General features: G+C 44.3%; 2 protein-coding genes and 1 pseudogene across 2 annotated transcripts in view; 2 read left to right on the top strand and 1 right to left on the bottom strand.

The window, feature by feature from the left end:
* fam135a (family with sequence similarity 135 member A) overlaps positions 1–4,775 on the bottom strand; it is a 64,854-nt gene extending 60,079 nt beyond the window's left edge. Inside the window, exons 1-2 of the mRNA XM_065023047.1 lie at positions 4,433–4,775; positions 412–541 (exon numbers count right to left, since the gene is read on the bottom strand). Coding sequence (XP_064879119.1) covers positions 412–488 — 77 coding nt within the window. The 5' untranslated portion in view covers positions 489–541; positions 4,433–4,775. The remainder of the gene's footprint in view (positions 1–411; positions 542–4,432) is intronic.
* On the top strand, positions 487–17,284 carry LOC135573688 (collagen alpha-1(IX) chain-like; annotated as a pseudogene).
* Positions 17,274–20,630, top strand: part of col9a1b (collagen, type IX, alpha 1b) — a 58,577-nt gene continuing 55,220 nt past the window's right edge. Inside the window, exons 1-4 of the mRNA XM_065023276.1 lie at positions 17,274–17,445; positions 18,076–18,138; positions 18,400–18,435; positions 18,557–18,619. Of these exons, the coding sequence (XP_064879348.1) occupies positions 17,383–17,445; positions 18,076–18,138; positions 18,400–18,435; positions 18,557–18,619 (225 nt within the window). The 5' untranslated portion in view covers positions 17,274–17,382. The remainder of the gene's footprint in view (positions 17,446–18,075; positions 18,139–18,399; positions 18,436–18,556; positions 18,620–20,630) is intronic.

The raw sequence follows: 20,630 nt of genomic DNA, 5'->3' as shown, positions 1-20,630 counted from the left end.
CAATTCAACCTCTTTGCTTTGAAAGGGATTTGAATAATCCTCCTGGTAACATCATTATCGTTCGGCTGAGGAAAAGTGTCCCACCACAAGATACCTGGCATTGCCACCATATCTTAATCATATCCATTAGAACAGGGCGTGTGACATCAAAACGTCACAATCAAGCTTCCTTTCATTTACAAAATAGGGACTGAGGGCTAAGTGAGGATGAAAGTTTCAGTCCCTGTAACTTCAAGCAATAACAACAGTATAACACTAAATGTAAACTTATTCAGAAACTTGAAAATCGAGGCCCGTGGAATTTCCCCAGAAAGCCTTGGTGTGCTTGATAAACAGGGCAGCCTAGAAGAAGCACCACAGAGGGCTGCCAGTCAGTCTGCAGACCAGTGAAGAAGAGACACAGTCACTCACCCTCTTTGGAACAGGTCCACATTGTAGAACTTGTGGAGCTCAACAGAGAACTCCACCGTGGCCTGCACCTCACTCATGTTTGGCTTCAGAGGCAGACAGAAGGCTTACATCACCTGGGACATCATGACCCCTGTGGAAGGAGGAGAGCATCCATGTGAGTTACCTGAACTGATGTGAAGACTGGACACAAATACAGGAACAACCTTGAGGTCTTTCTCTCTTCACACTAGTAGAGAATTACAGTGGAGCATGTGTTCTCATCACACACACCCTCAGGCGGTCAGGCATTCACCTACACACACACCACACACACACAGCGAAAGTACAAATCACGCAGGCACACACACACCCAGTCAACAGCAAACAAACAGTCGTACTTGGCTCAGCTGTTTCCAATAACAAGCACCAAACACCCAATCCAAACAGACCCATGAGGGCTGCTGCCTGCTGGGTTCTCTGCTTCAGATGTAAATAACATGTCTTTCCTAATTGGCTGGCAGCTCAGCCAAACAGAGAGAGAAGGAAGGAGAGGGATGGGGGAGAGCGAGAGTATGGGGGGGAAGGAACAGCTATGAATCACACGCTAAAATAGTCCTGAAATACTATATCAACTACTGGACAATACTAGAAATACACTAAGTACGTGTCTACAGGCCTCCTACAGGTCTCCTACAGGCCTCCTTACAGGTCTCCTACAGGCCTCCTTACAGGTCTCCTACAGGCCTCCTTACAGGTAGGTCTCCTACAGGCCTCCTTACAGGTAGGTCTCCTACAGGCCTCCTTACAGGTAGGTCTCCTACAGGCCTCCTTACAGGTAGGTCTCCTACAGGCCTCCTTACAGGTAGGTCTCCTACAGGCCTCCTTACAGGTAGGTCTCCTACAGGTCTCCAACAGGTCTTAAATTTAAAAAAAATTGCTCTCAACTTAGTCAAGCCAAGTCTTAGGGACAGAGGAGAATTGAACCTAGTCTGAAACACACAGGTGGGACGAAGACCCAGAGGGCAGATTCGGCGCAATGGAGCTGAGAGAAATTGGCATAGCAAAATCACCCAGAAGCCCTGTAAATGACTCATGTGAGGAATGAATAAATGACAGTCTTGTAGAGCTAATGGTGCCATGTTCCTGGCAATGAAAGCAGATGAGTTGGAGGGGGAAGACAATATGGCCGGCTGCAGATTTGAAGGAGATAGATGGCTTAGATGTGAATGAACTAAAGAGACCTGGGCTGGGTTGTTTAGAAAACACACAGGAAAGAGGCCAAGTAGGGCAGAGTGGGTACAGCTAGCAGGGTTGTTATGATATCTAATGCAGAGGAAGCCTTGAATACAGACTGTTTAGATCTCTCCCTAACACTCTCTTTCTCCCACCAAGTCTGTCATGTTCTGTCTCTCTGATCTCTGACTCTCTCTCTCCGCCTCGACCGCTCTCTGGCCCTCTGTCAGTTTCTCTCTTCCCTTCTCTCGTTTTCCTCTCTATCCCCCTGCCCCCACTCTTTCACTCAGAGATGAAGGAGGGAGACAAACAACAAGACTGGCATGGTTTTCTCAGGCAGATAACCAGAGAGACTCTTATGTATTCATAAACTACCAAAGCAAGCCACCATACATAACAAGCTCTCCATCTTACAGCAAGGAATGCTGTAAATTATTGAGTGAAAACGCAGGGAATTTACTTTAATCATTTCAACACCATATTCATAAAGCTTCTCCTCAGAGTAGGAGTGCTGATCTGGGAACAGTTACGCATTTTAGATTATAATGAATGGACAGGGAGGACCTGATCCTAGATCAGCACTCCTCCACTAGGCAATGCTTTACTTATTAATACAGGCACATAAATTATAGGATAGACAAGAATATCACTGTCTAACTAACAGTAGCATCATGCATAGACAGGCTGCAAATGAGAACACTGTGTTGCATGAGAACACGGTCTCTGGGTTTCCATAGTTTCCATAGCCATGTCATAAAGTGGATGTGCTGGGAGCAGGGCATGCTAAAACCTGTTGCACATTTCTCTTATATGGGACAACACCAGTACCTGCATCTGCACGCTTCACAAAGCAAAGTGCATTCAAACGGAGATGGCATGGCTATCTGAAACAGGGCCAGAGTTAGTGGTGCCAAGCCAACTTTAATTAGAACAAGTTCTCATTTACAATTAGTTGGCCAACAAGTGTCATATTTCTCTAAATTATAGGTGGGCTATGTACAGGTGCAGTAATCTGTAAGATGCTCTGACAGTGCTTAAAGCGTTTCCGTTTGTTCCAGTGATCAATTGGTTTTGGGGGTGACTAGGGTTCTGGAGCGTGTGCTACAGGTGGGAGATGTTGAGTAATAGGGTTTGAAAAGCCGTTGTAGGTGTTGAGCTGCTTTAAGTTGGTAATAGTTTGAAAACGTTGTGGTGTTGAGCTGCTCCGAGTACAGTTACAAAGCCTAGATCCACTAAGTTATGTCTACCAGTAGGGTCTACCTGTCCAGCAGGGTATTTGCTTTGCATAGCAGAGTGTGCATGCTGGTTTAGGCTACTGTTTGCATGGCCAGCTACCCATTTACTAACTGAACAAACAAATAGTCAAATGACTGAGATTTAGCAACACAATCACAATTCACAACTGAACTGACAGAATGATGCAAAACAATACAGTCTAGATCTAAGACAACATTACAGATTGTACTGATGAGGAAACAGGGGAATGTTAAGATAAACTTAAGATAAACCGGAGAGTCACCCTTATTGTTCTTCCCTCATAACTCAGCATGATGCAGACTAGAACACATTTAGGTTACAGTATAGTACAGTATACTTAGCTAGTATGCATGTGCTTTTCTAATCAACTGTGTAGTGTGGTGCCAACCCGTTTCCTTCCTGAGTGCAGCTATGTGTGCTGTCTGATTAATAATGCACCTTATAATCATCTATGGAATTCACACTCCACTCCCTGGTCTTTTGAAGCCAGTGCTACTCCTGGAAGTGAAATGATTGTAGAGAAACAGTAAGCTCCATTCATGACCGTTTCAGTTTATTGATCTTTCCTACCTGTGTCTGTGAATGCTCTCTGAGTGTCTTTAACAATCATACCTGTAGTCTACCTGCCTCTTTTTCCAACCTAGTCACACTCTTGACAGTGAGTCTATAAGGATACTTCAACATTGTGTAGGTAGCTTGCAAGCTAGCTAGTTACGCAACTGAACAGCAATAACATTTTGACAACTTACTGAGAAGAAATAGCCCAAGTCATGTCTGAGAAGAGATATAACAACATGGTATAGCTAGTTAGCTAACGTTAACTAGTTACCTTGACTGATGGAACGTATGACAGTTCAGGGGAGAGTAACATTTATATCCCAGGGTCTAGGAACATACTAATTAAAGGGTTCTGGTTCAGTAGTTAGTTAGCTATGTAACACATGCAGAAAACACTTCGTCTATATAGGTCCTGTTGATTGAGCAACTTACATAGGCCTACTATTTCCTCAAAAGTTTCACAGGATCATTCTCAGATGTTGAAATATTCTGTGACCATCCACTACTGCAAACAAGGACAGAATGAATCACCACACAACATCTGTATCGCAAGTGTAGTTAGTTACCTAGCCAGCTTCTACCATCAAAACGTCATAGCAAGATAACTAGTTAACTGGGAATTCTGTCAACTAACTAACTAGCTGGGGTTTCTTCAGAAGAAACAGACAAATAGTTGAGTCAACAACGCACAGTAGTTATATAGATAATGTGTTGGCTACAGTAGTTAACGTTAGTTAAATCAGCTGCCAGTCTCACCACATAACGTTAGCTAGCTACTGTTAGCTAACGTTACATTGCTAGTTTTGCAGTAACTAGCTAGCCGTCCTTACTTAGCTAGCCAGCACGATAGCTAGCTACGAGTTTAAAGTTAACTAGCTAATCTTTCAAGTAGTAAAGCAGCAGCCAATGGCTTTATTTTCACACATCGGATCTGACGTTGCCGTTATCTAGTAGCTAGCTAGCTCGTTGGCGCGTTGATCTACTCAGTACTCACCAGATTCTGTGTCGACAGATCACTTCTCCTGATAGTTAAAAGACGAAATTATATAACAAAACAGCATTAAGCCGACTTCAAAACCAAACGGGACAACGACATGGGTAGTCAATCCAGTCCCTTGATCTTGCACACAGCCTCCGCAGCCTGACAAGGCTAGCGACGATCCGCTGGAAAAAAGGAAAACAGTGGAAGCGACCACGCACGTTGTCGAACATAAAAACTGCGCAGTTGCTGCGCAGATCCTGTCAAGTGGTCCTCTGACGTCCTAGCCGGTGACTCTTTTGGTGCTTTCAAGACAACTGAGAACTCAAATAACCGAGGTCAAATCATGAACTTGCCCTTCACACCTCTAGCCATAGCCAAACCGATTGGTTGCTAGGGCTCATGGTTGCCAGGGGCCTTATCACACAGTGGGGTCGGCCAATCACATCTTTGGTTCCAGATCCCCAGATCCTGCCTCTCTCTCAGTCTCCTTCAAGCAGACACAGAGAGACCAGCAAGCTCATCTCTGACCTGCACAACAGCTGGACTCCTTCATATCTCTTTGGACATGTGGGATGGTGTGCTTGCACAAAGTGAGTGTGTAACATGTATATAATTATTGCTTGTTGTTCTTTGTAGTTTTTACTATTGCCTATTGCATTCTGCCTCTGTGTATATCGTTGGTAGCATATCCATTTATACAGTCCTTTATTACAATTATCATTGCTCTCGTGCTATCATACAGTATATACAATGTATTCATTACCCCTGTTTTCTGTCCAGTACAGAACTACTACCATTCCACTACCTGTCCATGTACATTTCATCCGTGTGTGTGTGTGTGTGTGTGTGTGTGTGTGTGTGTGTGTGTGTTAATAAAGTATCATTGTGTGTAACTCTGAGGTTGCCTTATTCCCCTCTTACCGGGGGAGGTGCTAGCAGGTTAAAGATTAGCCCAAATGGAGAGTCGCTCTCTTTCAGGTACCATAGAGAATGATAGAGGACTCTAGTGCCCAAAAGCCTGTTTTAGCATGGGCAGGGTCAATGAGGACTTTCAACATTTAAGTCGTTTACTGGGTGGGACTTCCTATGTGTCGAGGAGGGATCACACAATGCCATCCAGGTCAGCAGGAGGGATCATCCAATGAATTATACCTGTGAGCAAATATGCCATACCTGCAGGTGACAGTAAGTCCCCAACCTTGCCTTTATAGCTGTTCAAACACACTCCAGGTGGTAGCATGCACACTTTCAGTTTGTTTTTCAACTCATAGAAAATGGACTACTTCAAAATGGAGATGGCCTCAATGGCTCGCTCACAGACTCCATAATGGGACAGATACAAAGAAGAGTCCTCTATCATTCTCTATGAGTGGTAATTGTTCCGACTGATGTGACAGATCCAGATTCTTCAGTGACTGAGTTTAGATGGATTGCTTGGTCCATATCCCACCTGGATATGGTTGGAGATGAGGCATGCCAGGGTAAATGTGAAATCCTCTTTTATAACTACTATCTATTATAGTGGTTGAGGGGGAACTGGCAGAACAGGGCTTGAACCAGTGACCCTGTAGGGCGGAGACCACCTGTGCCATAAAAGCCCTGGCCTCTTTGCAGACGTGCAGTAGTCTTTAGACTACTCTGTTAACGTTCTGTTGACATGTGATCTCTGGCACCTATTGGATACTGTGAAAAGGGAATGATGCAACTCCCAAAGATATCTGTAATGGTATAGTGTAAACCAGGGGTAGGTAACCCTGGTCCTGGAGGGCCGCAGAAACTTCATGTTTTTGATTTAACCGACCTGGAAGACCAAGTGTGTTGAATTTAGGCAATCACTGAATTGATACATTTTTAACTAAGTTGCTCAGTGTGCTGCCTAGTTGGGATAGAATCCTGCAGTACCTGTGGCACACCAGGTACAGGGTTGTCTACCCCTGATGTAGGCTATGTATTACACATTAATGCAGGTGGCAGGCTATAGGCTACAAAATAAAATATTATATTGGGAGCCAATAGTCCATTTACTTCCTGCTTTAATTTGATCTCTGACTTGTATGAACATGGTAATGCATTTGATAAACACATGGAGTATGTCCCAGATGGCACCCTATTGTGCATTTATTTTGACCAGAGCCCAATGGGATTACCTATGGATATCCTATGGGATGCTCTATGGGATACCCTATGGGATGCTCTATGGGATAACCTATGGATACCCAATGGGATACCCTATGGGATACCCTATGGGATATCCTATGGATCCTCTATGGATACCCTATGGATCCTCTATGGATACCATATGGATACTCTATTGACACCCTATGGATACCCAATGGGATACCCTATGGGCCACCCTATGGGATACCGTATGAATACCCTATGGGATACCCTATGGGCCACCCTATGGGGTGCTCTATGGGCCACCCTATGGATACCCTATGGGCCACACTATGGAATACCCTATGGATACCCTATGGGATACCCTATGGGATACCCTATAGATACCCCATGGATACTCTATGGAAACCCTATTGGATACCCTATTGGATGCCCTATGGAAACCCCATGGGATACCCTATGGGATATCCTATGGATACCCTATGGGATGCTCTATTGGATAACCTATGGATACCCTATGCGATACCCTATGGATACTCTATGGATACCCTATGGATACTCTATTGATACCCTATGGATACCCAATGGGATACCCTATGGGCCCCCCTATGGATACCCTATAGGATACCCTATGGATACCCTATTGGCCACCCTATGGATACCCTTTGGATGCCCTATAGGATACCCTATGGATACCCTATTGGCCACCCTATGGATAACCTATGGGCCATCCTATGGGATACCCTATGGGCCACCCTATGGATACCCTATGGGCCACCCTATGGGCCACACTATGGGATACCCTATGGATGCTCTATGGAAACCCTATGGAATACCCTATGGATACCCTATAAATACCCTATGGATACTCTATGGAAACCCTATTGGATACCCTATGGAAACCCTATGGGGTGCTCTATGGGATAACCTATGGATAGCCTATGGATACCCTATGGATACCTTATGGGATACCCTAGGGATACCTTATGGGCCACCCTATGGGATACCCTATGGATGCCCTATGGAATACCCTATGGATACCCTATGGATACTCTATGGGATACCCTATGGAAACCCTATGGATACCCTATGGATACTCTATGGATACCCTATGGATACCCTATGGGCCACCCTATGGGGTGCTCTATGGGCCACCCTATGGATACCCTATGGGCCACACTATGGAATACCCTATGGATGCTCTATGGAATACCCTATGGATACCCTATGAGATACCCTATAGATACCCCATGGATACTCTATGGAAACCCTATTGGATACCCTATGGAAACCCCATGGGATACCCTATGGGATATCCTGTGGATACCCTATGGGATGCTCTATGGGATAACCTATGGATACCCTATGCGATACCCTATGGATACTCTATTGATACCCTATGGGATACCCTATGGATACCCAATGGGATACCCTCTGGGCCCCCCTATGGGATACCCTATGGATACCCTATAGGATACCCTATTGGCCACCCTATGGATACCCTATGGATGCCCTATAGGATACCCCATGGATACCCTATTGGCCACCCTATGGATAACCTATGGGCCACCCTATGGATACCCTATGGATACCCATGGGCCACCCTATGGGCCACCCCATGGGCCACACTATGGGATACCCTATGGATGCTCTATGGAAACCCTATGGAATACCCTATGGATACCCTATAAATACCCTATGGATACTCTATGGAAACCCTATTGGAGACCCTATGGAAACCCTATGGGATACCCTATGGGGTGCTCTATGGGATAACCTATGGATAGCCTATGGATACCTTATGGGATACCCTATGGATACCCTATGGATACCTTATGGGATACCCTAGGGATACCTTTTGGGCCACCCTATGGGCCACACTATGGGATACCCTATGGATGCCCTATGGAATACCCTATGGATACCATATGGGATACCCTATGGAAACCCTATGGAATACCCTATGGATACTCTATGGATACCCTATGGAAACCTTATGGGATACCCTATGGAAACCTTATGGGATACCCTATGGAAACCCTATGGATACCCTATGGAAACCTTATGGGATACCCTATGGAAACCCTATGGATACCCTATGGGATACCCTATGGAAACTATGGAATTCCCTATGGATACCCTATGGAAACCCTATGGAAACCCTATGGGATACCCTATGGGCCACCCTATGGGCCAAAAGTAGTCCACTATAAAGAGAATAGGGTGCCATATGGGACACAACCATGGGCTATAGAAACATATAACATTGTTAACCATTATTAGCTCTTTCTGACCTTCAAACTGAGTGCTTGTTGAAGAGTCTTTCTTCACATTACCTTCGCCAAACAACGGTTTTGTTGGTGTCCTAAGTGTGAATCTATGGTGTGAACTGTGTGGAAATGTTTCAGTCAGGCTTGTATGGGAACAGATCACAGAGAATGAAGAGGACAGAAATATTGGGAACACTGACTGTTCAAATAGGTCACCAGATAGGGGTGAGGGTGGTGTGGGTGGGGCTTGTCCGTCATACCATAACACCAAACGTGGATTCGGTTGATCCATTTTTCTCCTTCAATACATGCTCAGTATTAGTTGCATTTTTGGGGGGCCTACTACATGACATCTACCATCTGACTGACGATTAGTCATCATGATAATCAATGGTTTTAATCAATCTCATGTGACAGGGAGATGGTAATGAAATAACTAAACATTAAGACACACAGGTTCTTTTTTTATCAGGGATGGAGCACAGGACACTTGCGTTATAACCCCTCTGAGATAAACATGTACATCATATTTGGCATGGCCCCTCAGGAACTTCTATAGATGCACCATTGACAGCATCTTACATTTACATTTAAGTCATTTAGCAGACGCTCTTATCTGGGTTCCTAATATCTGTGTTCCTAACATCTGTGTTCCTAACATCTGGGTTCCAACATATGTGTTCCTAATATCTGCATTCCTAACATCTGGGTTCCTAACATCAGCGTTCCTAACATCTGTGTTCCTAATATCTGTGTTCCTAACATCTGTGTTCCTAACATCTGTGTTCCTAAAATCTGTGTTCCTAACATCTGTGTTCCTAACATGTGTGTTCCAACAGCTGTGTTCCTAACATCTGTGTTCCTAACATCTGTGTTCCTAACATCAGCGTTCCTAACATCTGTATTCCTAACATCTGCGTTCCTAACACCTGTGTCCCTAACATCTGCGTTCCTAACATCTGTGTTCCTAAAATATGCGTACCTAACATCTGGGTTCCTAAAATCTGGGTTCCTAACATTTGTGATGACATGACATTTGTATTTTAGGAAGGTCCTCCTCTACTTGTTATGCCATGTGATCCCACAATGCCTCAGCACAGGCCTTCACTCGCAGAGTAAATATTGTTTAATACTCTGTAGAAGACATACAAACAGTAGGGTAGTACATTTAATTATCTTCTTAAACTCTGGCAAAAGCTTAATGTATAGGCGATGTGAATTCACAATTTATGATGATGTGAACAGTTCTTATAGAAATGTATGGCTTACACTGCTGCCTTAGGAGATGTTACTAAAGATGTGAGGTCAGGAATGAGGGATGCTGACGATGACGATAATGATGATGATCATGATGGTAATCTAATTTCAACATTTCATGATGGTAAGAAACTGATTGATACAATGGTGCAGCTAGGTATGACTGCATCAGTGAGCCAAGATGTCAAGTCTCGAGCCAGGGTGTTAGGCTTAAGAGGAAACAACCGACACTCAGAGATAATATTTATTCAGTGCTCACAGCAGGGCTACGTACAGCAGTGCAGCAGCTTTCCAAACACTGGGTGATTGGATGTCTGTCTGTCCACGTACTGTAATCACTGCAGTGGCAGCTTCTTTCAGTGTGAAGGTCAGGCTACAAGGCAATCAGCACTGGTGCAGGTTAGGAAGAAGGTGGCACTTGGATGTGCGCACGCGCACACGCACGCACACACACACACACACGCACACACGCACACACGCACGCACGCACGCACACACACACACACACACACACACACACGCACACACACATATCCTACTTCAGCCAAGACAAGTCAGTCTGTCTCTTCCTCTTTGCAGGGGTGTCTTTTTCCTCTGGAGCTGACAGTCAAACTGAGCAGGACCTGTGTCCTCCGATTAAGGTCAGAGAGGATAGTTTCCCAGGTCAGAGTTCAAACTACTGGGAACAAAACAACCATTCAAAAAACTAAATTAAAACTATCCACGTCAACAAGTATCCCTGTTGTACTGTAACCTACCAACAGGTTGTTATATCATGTCCCAGTGTCACATTGCTGAGCCAGGAGAGGAACCGTTCAAAAGTATCCCTGATGTACTGTAACCTACCAACAGGTTGTTATATCATGTCCCAGTGTCACATTGCTGAGCCAGGAGAGGAACCGTTCAAAAGTATCCCTGATGTACTGTAACCTACCAACAGGTTGTTATATCATGTCCCAGTTTCACATTGCTGAGCCAGGAGAGGAACTGTTCAAAAGTATCCCTGATGTACTGGAACCTACCAACAGGTTGTTATATCATGTCCCAGTTTCACATTGCTGAGCCAGGAGAGGAACCGTTCAAAAGTATCCCTGATGTACTGGAACCTACCAACAGGTTGTTATATCATGTCCCAGTTTCACATTGCTGAGCCAGGAGAGGAACCGTTCAAAAGTATCCCTGATGTACTGGAACCTACCAACAGGTTGTTATATCATGTCCCAGTTTCACATTGCTGAGCCAGGAGAGGAACCAGGTTGTTATTCAAAAGTATCCCTGATGTACTGGAACCTACCAACAGGTTGTTATATCATGTCCCAGTTTCACATTGCTGAGCCAGGAGAGGAACCGTTCAAAAGTATCCCTGATGTACTGGAACCTACCAACAGGTTGTTATATCATGTCCCAGTTTCACATTGCTGAGCCAGGAGAGGAACCGTTCAAAAGTATCCCTGATGTACTGGAACCTACCAACAGGTTGTTATATCATGTCCCAGTTTCACATTGCTGAGCCAGGAGAGGAACCGTTCAAAAGTATCCCTGATGTACTGGAACCTACCAACAGGTTGTTATATCATGTCCCAGTTTCACATTGCTGAGCCAGGAGAGGAACCGTTCAAAAGGGACCTGGATCAACCTCTCAGCATGTTGCCTACAGAATAGGGCCTGGATCAACCTCTCAGCATGTTGCCTACAGAATAGGACCTGGATCAACCTCTCAGCATGTTGCCTACAGAATAGGACCTGGATCAACCTCTCAGCATGTTGCCTACAGAATAGGGCCTGGATCAACCTCTCAGCATGTTGCCTACAGAATAGGGCCTGGATCAACCTCTCAGCATGTTGCCTACAGAATAGGACCTGGATCAACCTCTCAGCATGTTGCCTACAGAATAGGGCCTGGATCAACCTCTCAGCATGTTGCCTACAGAATAGGACCTGGATCAACCTCTCAGCATGTTGCCTACAGAATAGGGCCTGGATCAACCTCTCAGCATGTTGCCTACAGAATAGGACCTGGATCAACCTCTCAGCATGTTGCCTACAGAATAGGGCCTGGATCAACCTCTCAGCATGTTGCCTACAGAATAGGGCCTGGATCAACCTCTCAGCATGTTGCCTACAGAATAGGACCTGGATCAACCTCTCAGCATGTTGCCTACAGAATAGGACCTGGATCAACCTCTCAGCATGTTGCCTACAGAATAGGACCTGGATCAACCTCTCAGCATGTTGCCTACAGAATAGGGCCTGGATCAACCTCTCAGCATGTTGCCTACAGAATAGGGCCTGGATCAACCTCTCAGCATGTTGCCTACAGAATAGGGCCTGGATCAACCTCTCAGCATGTTGCCTACAGAATAGGGCCTGGATCAACCTCTCAGCATGTTGCCTACAGAATAGGGCCTGGATCAACCTCTCAGCATGTTGCCTACAGAATAGGACCTGGATCAACCTCTCAGCATGTTGCCTACAGAATAGGGCCAGTATTCAACTTCAGAATTAACACAAGGTAAATAGCACTGGTCCAGTGGGCGGCTAGTGCTGTAGATGTAATGGATTATTATATTAGAATGATTATTCTTTATTTATTCAGGGAAAACCCATTGAGACCATGGTCTGATCCCAAGGGTGCCCTGATCACAGCAATACCACAACCAATACAATGTCAAACAAAACAACAATCAATACAAACACAACATTTATGAAAAACAGTCCTCAGCTAATAGGTATTCATTTAACACTCAAATCTTCCCGAGCGGCACCAGAACATCTAATTGTAAACAAGCTTCGTAAACAAACAGGGAGTAATGAATTGATCTACAGGACTTCAATGAGAACCAGACAACCTTTTGATACAGGATGCAGTTGTGAGTATTAAAACTGTCACCTATGATAAAGTGAAGGGCTCTATGATAGACAGCATCCTAAGGGTTAAGAGTAGTTAGTGGCTGTTTGTTGTATCCTGGGTATTGTGTCACCATAGTTAAGAACTGTCAGGAAAGTTGACTGTACAATCTGTTTCCTGCTGTTTAGGGAGAGGCAAGATCTATTTTTTTTAATAAGCCCACTTTAAATCTTAGCTTTTTAACAAGTTTATTTTAATTTAACTAGGCAAGTCAGTTAAGAACAAATTCTCATTTTAAATGACAGCCTAGGTACAGTGGGTTAACTGCCTTGTTCAGGGGCAGAACGACAGATTTTTACCTTGTCAGATCGGGGATTCAAACTTGCAACCTTTCAGTTTCTAGTTCAACGCTCTAACCACTAGGCTACCTGCCTCTAACCACTAGGCTACCTGCCTCTAACCACTAGGCTACCTGCCTCTAACCACTAGGCTACCTGCCTCTAACCACTAGGCTACCTGCCTCTAACCACTAGGCTACCTGCCTCTAACCACTAGGCTTCCTGCCTCTAACCACTAGGCTACCTGCCTCTAACCACTAGGCTACCTGCCTCTAACCACTAGGCTACCTGCCTCTAACCACTAGGCCTGCCCTGCTACCCTCTAACCACTAGGCTAGCTGCCTCTAACCACTAGGCTACCTGCCTGCCTAACCACTAGGCTACCTGCCTCCCTGCCTCTAACCACTAGGCTACCTGCCTCTAACCACTAGGCTACCTGCCTCTAACCACACTAGGCTAGGCTACCTGCCTCTAACCACTAGGCTAACCACCTAACCACTGCTGCCTCTAACCACTAGGCTACCTGCCTCTAACCACAGGGCTAACCACTAGGCTACCTGCCTCTAACCACTAGGCTACCTGCCTCTAACCACTAGGCTACCTGCCTCTAACCACCTGCCTCTAACCACTAGGCTACCTGCTAGGCTACCTGCCTCTAACCACTAGGCTACCTGCCTCTAACCACTAGGCTACCTGCCTCTAACCACTAGGCTTCCTGCCTCTAACCACTAGGCTTCCTGCCTCTAACCACTAGGCTACCTGCCTCTAACCACTAGGCTACCTGCCTCTAACCACTAGGCTACCTGCCTCTAACCACTAGGCTAGCTGCCTCTAACCACTAGGCTACCTGCCTCTAACCACTAGGCTACCTGCCACAGTATGTTTTTTAAATGATAAATCCTTGTCAATCCAAAAGCCCAGATATTCATAGGCAGGAACCTGATCAATGGGAGAACCGTTCAATTAATAAATATATAGTCCATTGGAGAAAAAGTGTGAGAATTAGAGAAAAACATATATTTAGTGTTGCCCACATTAAGTCCAACTTTTTTAAAACAGGGCATTCTGTAAGGCAACAAAGTCAGATTGCAGCTCTAACAACACCTGGTCAACAGTTGGGGCCATGGCATACATAACAGGATCATCTGCATACAGATGAATATTACAAGTTTGAACAAATAGACCAATATTATGTATAGAAATAGTGAAGAGAACAGATCTCAGTAGCGACCCCTGTGGTACACCTTTCCTAATATCCAGGAACCTAGACTTGACACCATCACAAATCACACACTGTACCCTGTCTGACAGATCATTCTCAAACCACTTGCAAGAAGCCTGATTCAGGCCTATTTCAGTCAACCTTTGAATGAGAGTGTGATGGTCAACAGTGTCAAAGTCCTTGGAAAGCTCTATAAATAAGGCAGCACAATGATTTTTATGATCCAAGCAACTTAACGCTTTATCTAAAAGGAGCGTAGCAGCTGAAACGGTGCTACTGTATGACCAGGTCTAAAACCTCAATTCACATTAAGAATAGAACGAGAAGTTCTTAACTGACAGTTGGTCAGGGATTCTAAACGTTTGGAAAAGCAAGATCATTTGGAGGTGGACGGTAGTTATCTAAGTCACAAGGATCTCCTCCTTTTGGTAGGGGGAGGACATGTGCCACTTTCCAGATCTTAGGGATAACACCAGAAACAATAGTCAAATTAAATATATACTGTAGGTTAACGGTTCTGCAATATTTGGCCAGAGAGCTGCAGTATTGGTGAACACTGCCATCTACCGGTCATGTTTTGTACTGTCCCTGTCCATGGTGCTGAATCTGGGTAACTCACAGCACATTGCAGTATCTTATCTAGAGCAACTAACAAGAGCAATTAGGGTTAAGTGCCTTGCTCAAGGGCACATCGACAGATGTTTCACCCAGTTGGCTCGAACCAGCGACCTTTCAGTTACTGGCCCAACGCTCTTAACCGCTGAGCTACCTCCCGCGCTAATAGGCCACATGAAGGGCCACTGCTCACTTAAGGAGAAGTATACATTGTTTTAGCCATAGCATCACTTGTGTATAATTGAACTACAATTATATACGCTTTTTTTGTAAATTACTCTGGACTTGATGTGTAAAGCATGTAGATGAAGAGACAACTAGGCCTTAACATATAGGCCTATTATGCATGGCGATGTTTGCCAATTTATCAAAGGCTAATATGTACAATATAGGGGACTATTTCTCTCCCATGTTTCAGATCAGCGTATCCCCTTGGACTACCGGTTGAATTTGCGTTTGTGACAGTTTTACGAATGAACGGCAGTACCGTAACCAAGAACTGGAATATTTGGCAAATGCATGATTTGAACCGCGAAGAGCAGCTTGCGGTTAGACTGAACGGAGAATCGCTGTCTCTTGAATTCACCTTCACAACATTGAATAAAACACGAGAGGCGGCCGTTTTCCCTTTCCTACCGTCCTCTTCAACTCTCAATGGCACAATATCTTACTGAAAGTCAGCAAGCGTTCTGTAACTCTGTTCGTGGATTGCGTTATGGTGGACTCTCAGAACACACCCCAGAGAGGTATAGTCAACCTGGATGGATACACGTTGATTGGAAAGCTGAAGGATAACCCCGTTTAAGCAGTGCCAGTAAGTTAATTGTTTTGTAAACTTGTGCTTAGCCTCATTTCATAAGGCTAGTCCTATGGCAAGTACAAGAGGTTTGGGACTTTAAGGCATAGTGACTGCGCTTGTTAAGTAACGGCAGGCCACTCCAAATATTCAAACCTAGTTTTTCGGCATACACTCTAGCCTACACTCTCCTACATACACTCTAGCCTACACTCTCCTACATACACTCTAGCCTACACTCTCCTACATACTCTAGCCTACACTCACCTACATACACTCTAGCCTACACTATCCTACATACACTCTAGCCTACACTCTCCTACATACACTCTAGCCTACACTCTCCTACATACACTCTAGCCTACATTGGAGAGTTTTACTGTAAATGACCTACACCGAGAGGGACTTTTTAGCTGAATGCGGTCTATGTGGAATGCGTGGCGCTCCGCCATGTCAATTTCTACAAATACGTGGGAATTGTAACACAGAGGTTCTAGTCCAGAAGATGACCTGGCTGTGTCTAGGGAAGACCAGGCAACGTTTCTATGATGGCAGCGCAATATTATAGGGAGATGTTTGTAATATAGACCCAAAACTAAATCACAGAGTAAAAGTCCGCGTAATATCGCGCTAATTGCCCTTTGATAATACTTGTCCAAGTGGTTTGAGATGTCTTTAAAAATATATATTTATCATCAGGCATGTTCACTCTATTCGTGGTCACAGTAAAGAGATATTAATAACATTACAATCAGTAGTTATCTTACTGCTAGGGTCAAATTAATATGATTAGTTGAGAATCAAGCATGTAATGTGAGGACTAGGCCTACATGATGATTTAGCCGATTGAGGATTGGTGACGATACTTAATGATTTAACTATCACTATTTTGTCAATTATAATATATATAGGTTGTGAATGTGACTTATGTCCGAGTGATTATTATTATTGTATTTATTTTTCAGTTTGAACTCCAATCGATGCACATTGATTGTGATGTGGGGCGACCACAGACCTGCAATGACCTACCAGCCAGGACGTCGGTAAGAACCATTGACAAAACAGACTGCAACCACCGTCAAATTATCAAACTTAATTATCAAAATAGCTAGTACAGAGGCTGGTATTATCTAGTCCAGGCAACCATTGTAAATAAACAACATGAAAGATGAACAATAAATCCCAAGCCAATAAATCACAAGCCATTTAAATCGCCCGCAATTATTTTATTTTCCATTTGCCCTCTGCACCCATAATAAACCCACCCAGTCTGTTCGGGCGCAGTCCGTGAATTCTGCCAATCACTTCCTATAACTAAGCAGGTCATGAATATGCATAAGGCTTTGATGTCTATGGTACCTCAGGCGGTTCAGTTGGTAGAAACGGATTCAGTTGGGTGACTTTTTTTGTCGGGGTCCGTCAACCCAACTCATCCAAGAAAAAGGCAAACATTTTGACCCGTTCTTGCTGTCTGGGAGAGGGAAGAGCAGGAGAGACCATGGCTCACGGGCAACTTTTTTGGGTACTTTTGTTGCAGATTGTCCTTATTTGCTCCACACAAGTAAGTCCTTCTCTGTGTACCTCTGTTTTCAGGTGGACGAAATAGTACTTCAGGTGAGTGTATCTACATTATGTTATTCTCATGGATTTATTGTTGTGGAATCAACTAGCAGAATGTCCAGATTCTAGTTGGTCTAGTCATGCAAGAGAATTTGTTCTATAAGAAATACTGAAACAAATCAAAGGATGATCATTTCATTTTTGTAGCTGGGTGACTGTGACTGAGCATACAGTATTTACTTACATCATGTACTCACTGGGTACACACTGGTTGAATCAACGCTGTTTCCACATCATATCAGTGAAATGAGGTTGGAACCTAAATGTAATAGATGTTGAATTGATGTCTGCCCAGTGGGTAGCTACTATCACATGGATTGAACACATTTCTCAGAACAAAGGGTATTTGCTTCAGTTGTGTTGGTGTTTTATGTTTGCTTTGCTGTGGCAGTTATGCACCTGTTATGTTAAATGTTAAATGTTATTCCTTGAATTCATTATTATTGGCTAAACCTGACGGAGACTTCTGCTTCTCCTTCATTTTCAGACATACAGTATGTCCCATACAGTTCATTATGTATAGCAATAATATCCATAGCTGATTGCATTGTTTGACCGTCTCTTTGTCCAGAGGGCCTCGGGCCCCGTCGGCCCTCCAGGACCCGCAGGTGTCCCAGGAATTGATGGTGTCGCTGTAAGTTCTCTCCTCTATTAACTTGAATTATCTTCCAAATGATAAAGAGCATTATCACAACTCATGTTCATAATTATGTGATTATGTGATTTGAATGGTGGGCGAGCACAACCCTTTTTACAAACATAACCAGCTGCATGCTGAAGAGTTGGAATTAGACCAATTATGTATAAACACATATGTATACATTTGTGAATATATCTAGATATATATTTATATATTTATCTATGCATTTCACATGTAGACCTTTTTCTATTTCAGGGTGAGAGGGGAGACGACGGAGAGGATGGCCCTGCTGTAATTATAAACTTTTCATTGTTTTATTGTTAACACAATACTATGTCATTATCATCTAGTAATTCTGATGTATTTGACTGTCAGTATGTTGTTCTGCTTTCTATTGTGGTTGTGTTGTTAGGGTCCTGATGGAGATGCAGGTAAACTAGGCTCAGCCGGGTTGCCAGGTGTGCCCGGGGCTGATGTGAGTATCCTGTTTCAAATCATTCATCCTTTGCCTTCAATTTCCTGTTTGTTGTCATTGGCGCCTTTTTTGTCATCTTTGATGATAGTAATAGTGAACTAGTCATGATGACTGTCATACTCAGGTTATAGCAGCAGTACAGTAGCTAGGGGGTGGAACTTCTCAATATGTGCACCTTCTACCCATAAAATGATGTTCTTGCTTCATCAACGTGTTGAGGTGGTGGTAATGACCCCTTCTTTACCCAAGAGAGGAGCCAATCAATCTTTACCCAAGAGAGGAGCCAATCAATCTTTATCTAAGAGAAGAGCCAATCAATCTTTACCCAAGAGAGGAGCCAATCAATCTTTACCCAAGAGAGGAGCCAATCAATCTTTATCCAAGATAAGAGCCAATCAATCTTTACCCAAGAGAAGAGCCAATCAATCTTTACCCAAGACAAGAGCCAATCAATCTTTACCCAAGAGAAGAGCCAATCAATCTTTACCCAAGAGAAGAGCCAATCAATATTTACCCAAGAGAGGAGCCAATCAATCTTTACCAAAGAGAAGAGCCAATCAATATTTACCCAAGAGAGGAGTCAATCAATCTTTACCCAGGAGAGGAGTCAATCAATCTTTACCCAAGAGAAGAGCCAATCAATCTTTACCCAAGAGAGGAGCAAATCAATCTTTACCCAAGAGAAGAGCTAATATATCTTTACCCAAGAGAAGAGCCAATCAATCTTTACCCAATAGAGAAGCCAATCAGAGAAAAATTTGAAGAATTTTCAAGCAGGACAAATATATATATATTAACCTTTATAGTAACCTTTATTTAACTTGGCAAGTCAGTTAAGAATAAATTATTACGTACAATGACGGCCTACACTGGCCAAACCTGGACGACGCTGGGACAATTGTGCGCGGCCCTATGGGACTCCCAATCACGGCCGGTGGTGATACAGCCTGGATTCAAACCAGGGTGTCTGTAGTGATGCCTCTAGCACTGAGATACAGTGCCTCAGACCGCTGAACCAGGGTGTCTGTAGTGATGCCTCTAGCACTGAGATTCAGTGCCTCAGACTGCTGAACCAGGGTGTCTGTAGTGATGCCTCTAGCACTGAGATTCAGTGCCTCAGACCGCTGAACCAGGGTGTCTGTAGAGATGCCTCTAGCACTGAGATTCAGTGCCTCAGACCGCTGAACCAGGGTGTCTGTAGAGATGCCTCTAGCACTGAGATACAGTGCCTCAGACCGCTGAACCAGGGTGTCTGTAGTGATGCCTCTAGCACTGAGATGCAGTGCCTCAGACCGCTGAACCAGGGTGTCTGTAGAGATGCCTCTAGCACTGAGATGCAGTGCCTCAGACCGCTGAACCAGGGTGTCTGTAGAGATGCCTCTAGCACTGAGATGCAGTGCCTCAGACCACTGAACCGGGGTGTCTGTAGAGATGCCTCTAGCACTGAGATGCAGTGCCTCAGACCGCTGAACCAGGGTGTCTGTAGAGATGCCTCTAGCACTGAGATGCAGTGCCTCAGACCGCTACGCCACTCAGGAGCAAAGAAAAGGCTAAGAATCTGACAGTTTCCTTTGTGACACAACAGTCTCTTTGTTCAGGCAGAGAGAAGGAAGGCCTGCACTTAATTAACTGTAGCTTCCATCCAAATTGGAGGGAGAAAAGAGGGTTAGGAAAACACTCCTAGGATATTAGTTTGTACTGATATCCTAAAGCATATTATTAAGTGTACATGATCCATGTATCACTTTGTACGTAGTTTGCATTTCAGTCACACTTCTGCTGTAGGTTCACAAAGTGAGTGTAGTAGGTTTATAGAGGGTGAACAAAGGCATGTGGATGAGATATCCAACATTAGGAACACCTTCCTAATATGGAGTTCCCCCCTTTTGCCAGTACTGCCTCAATTTGTCAGGGCATGGACTCTACAAGATGTCCAAAGCGTTCCACAGGGATGCTGGCCCATGTTGACTCCAATGCTTCCCACAGTTGTGTCAAGTTGGCTAGATGTCCT

Source organism: Oncorhynchus nerka, linkage group LG10, assembly GCF_034236695.1.
Source record: "Oncorhynchus nerka isolate Pitt River linkage group LG10, Oner_Uvic_2.0, whole genome shotgun sequence".
Lineage (NCBI taxonomy): Eukaryota > Metazoa > Chordata > Actinopteri > Salmoniformes > Salmonidae > Oncorhynchus > Oncorhynchus nerka.
The sequence above is the reverse complement of the archived record's forward strand: the minus strand, read 5'-3'. Positions and strand labels throughout refer to the sequence as shown.